Source organism: Telopea speciosissima, chromosome 7 (assembly GCF_018873765.1).
Source record: "Telopea speciosissima isolate NSW1024214 ecotype Mountain lineage chromosome 7, Tspe_v1, whole genome shotgun sequence".
Taxonomy (NCBI): Eukaryota; Viridiplantae; Streptophyta; class Magnoliopsida; order Proteales; family Proteaceae; genus Telopea; species Telopea speciosissima.
In genome coordinates this window covers 29,850,570-29,852,268 of record NC_057922.1, presented here as the reverse complement: position 1 = coordinate 29,852,268, position 1,699 = coordinate 29,850,570, and the positions used below count along the sequence as shown (strand labels likewise).

Sequence of the window (1,699 nt, the reverse complement as noted above, 5' to 3'; positions counted from 1 at the left end):
AGTATATTAGTCTATTATAGGTACTATACATTTCGCAAGTTTGTGCTCAATGATCGCCAATGTGGATCATTCAAGGTTAAATGATTTGATTAACGACGTTAAATAAGCCTGGGCTGCAGTAAGTAGATTGAGAGGTCATTCGGCCCCTTTTCCCCGAAGATGGGTAATATATTCTCATACAATGTTGCTCCAATCTGACCTAGCTAGCGAGCGATCCCAATTCGCGACAGAGAACAAGACAACAAGCAAACGTACCTTTGTTCGCTTCTTCTCCACCAAGCAGGGAAGTTTAAGGATAATTTAAGTTACTCATCCTCAATGTAAATCTTTCTTCAAAAATTACTATCCATCTCGACGAAGAGGAAAAATCAAACTCATTAAATCTCTATGTGGCACTTTCAAATAGAATGGAAAAGGGTTGCATCACCAATGCTTGTTTGTTCAAGCTGCTGCTTGCATTTTAACATTCTAAAGCTGTTTGTCCGCTTCATTCAGCTCGTGTGTTACACAATCCACATTAATCAATGAAAAAGGCAGAATGTAAAGCATGGAAAGAAGCCATAACCAATCATATCTGTATCCTGACTCTATACCTTCCATTTTACTGAAATCAGAACATTAAGAGTGGAGTAGCTGATGCTTGGTCTTTCCAGCAGAAGTTCCTTCCTCATTTCTTTGTTGTAGCCACAAAATAAGAACACCTCAAATGAAGTTAACAAGCCAAATACTTAAAAATTATTAAAATAAAAAAAAAGTACCGGAAAAGAAAGAATGCAGAAGCTGGCTTCTTTGGCCTTTTGGGGTCTGAAATCTGTTCTTCCTTCTGCTTCTTCTTCTTCTTCAAGCAGTTCTCTTTTGTTTTCTGTTAATAAAGACCAAAAAATTGGTCAGCGGTGAATCTTCATGAACAAATTTTCTCAGATCATATATGAATAGACTGATAAAATAAACCTTGATTATATTTCCTGCCGTCTTCTTTTTATTTTTGTGCAATTGCAAGGCCTCCTGTTTCTGAATTTTCATCTGCTCCTCCTCCTCTTCCTTATGAAGGCTTGCTGCTTCCTCATCCTTTTTACGTTTGTATATCTCCATTTCCCTCAGATACTCTTCCTTCTGCTTTTTGGCTATCTGCCAGATTCATAAATTTTAAATAGGGTAAATTACACATCACCCTCTTGCTTTCAAAAGAAACTTAAATCACCCCCTGGTTTTTGAAAATACTTAAATCACCCCCTGCATTAGACCGCAATATAACAAATTAATCCCTACCGTTAATTTTATGATGTTGAGTGCTGATGTCAGCCAGTTAAATGAATTAAATCCCTTAACTACCCTTCAAGATGAAGGAAGGTTAGTATTTTAAATTTTATTCTAATGTTTTAGTACAAGAATAAAATAGTCCTTTCACATCAATAACTAACAGCAGACTAACACCGTTACTGTAGAAGGAGACGGATGAGTATTTTCAAAAACCAACGGGTGATTTGAGTTTCGTTTGAAAACCAAGGGGTGACGTGTAATTTACCCTTTTAAATATACCATCTATCAAGGATAAGAAACAGGTTAAAACAAATCATGGCAAATCGATCTCAAGGATGAAATGAACTCTTCATATGGTCCATCCTATTCGTCTGTCATGTTCTTCCATTCCTCTCCTGCAAGCTTGGCAATCTGCCAAACATTAACGATGGTAATGAGG

At 36.8% G+C, this 1,699-nt stretch overlaps 1 protein-coding gene across 1 annotated transcript; it reads right to left on the bottom strand.

Moving 5' to 3' along the window:
- Nucleotides 1–459: 459 nt before the first annotated feature.
- On the bottom strand, nucleotides 460–1,112 carry LOC122670098 (high mobility group B protein 13-like). The gene is made up of 4 exons (XM_043867064.1): nucleotides 952–1,112; nucleotides 759–862; nucleotides 593–678; nucleotides 460–497 (listed from the first exon to the last, which is right to left on the bottom strand). The coding sequence occupies exons 1-4, from the start codon at nucleotides 1,090–1,092 to the stop codon at nucleotides 469–471; spliced, it is 360 nt and encodes a 119-aa protein (XP_043722999.1). The 5' UTR covers nucleotides 1,093–1,112; the 3' UTR covers nucleotides 460–468.
- Nucleotides 1,113–1,699: the final 587 nt, after the last annotated feature.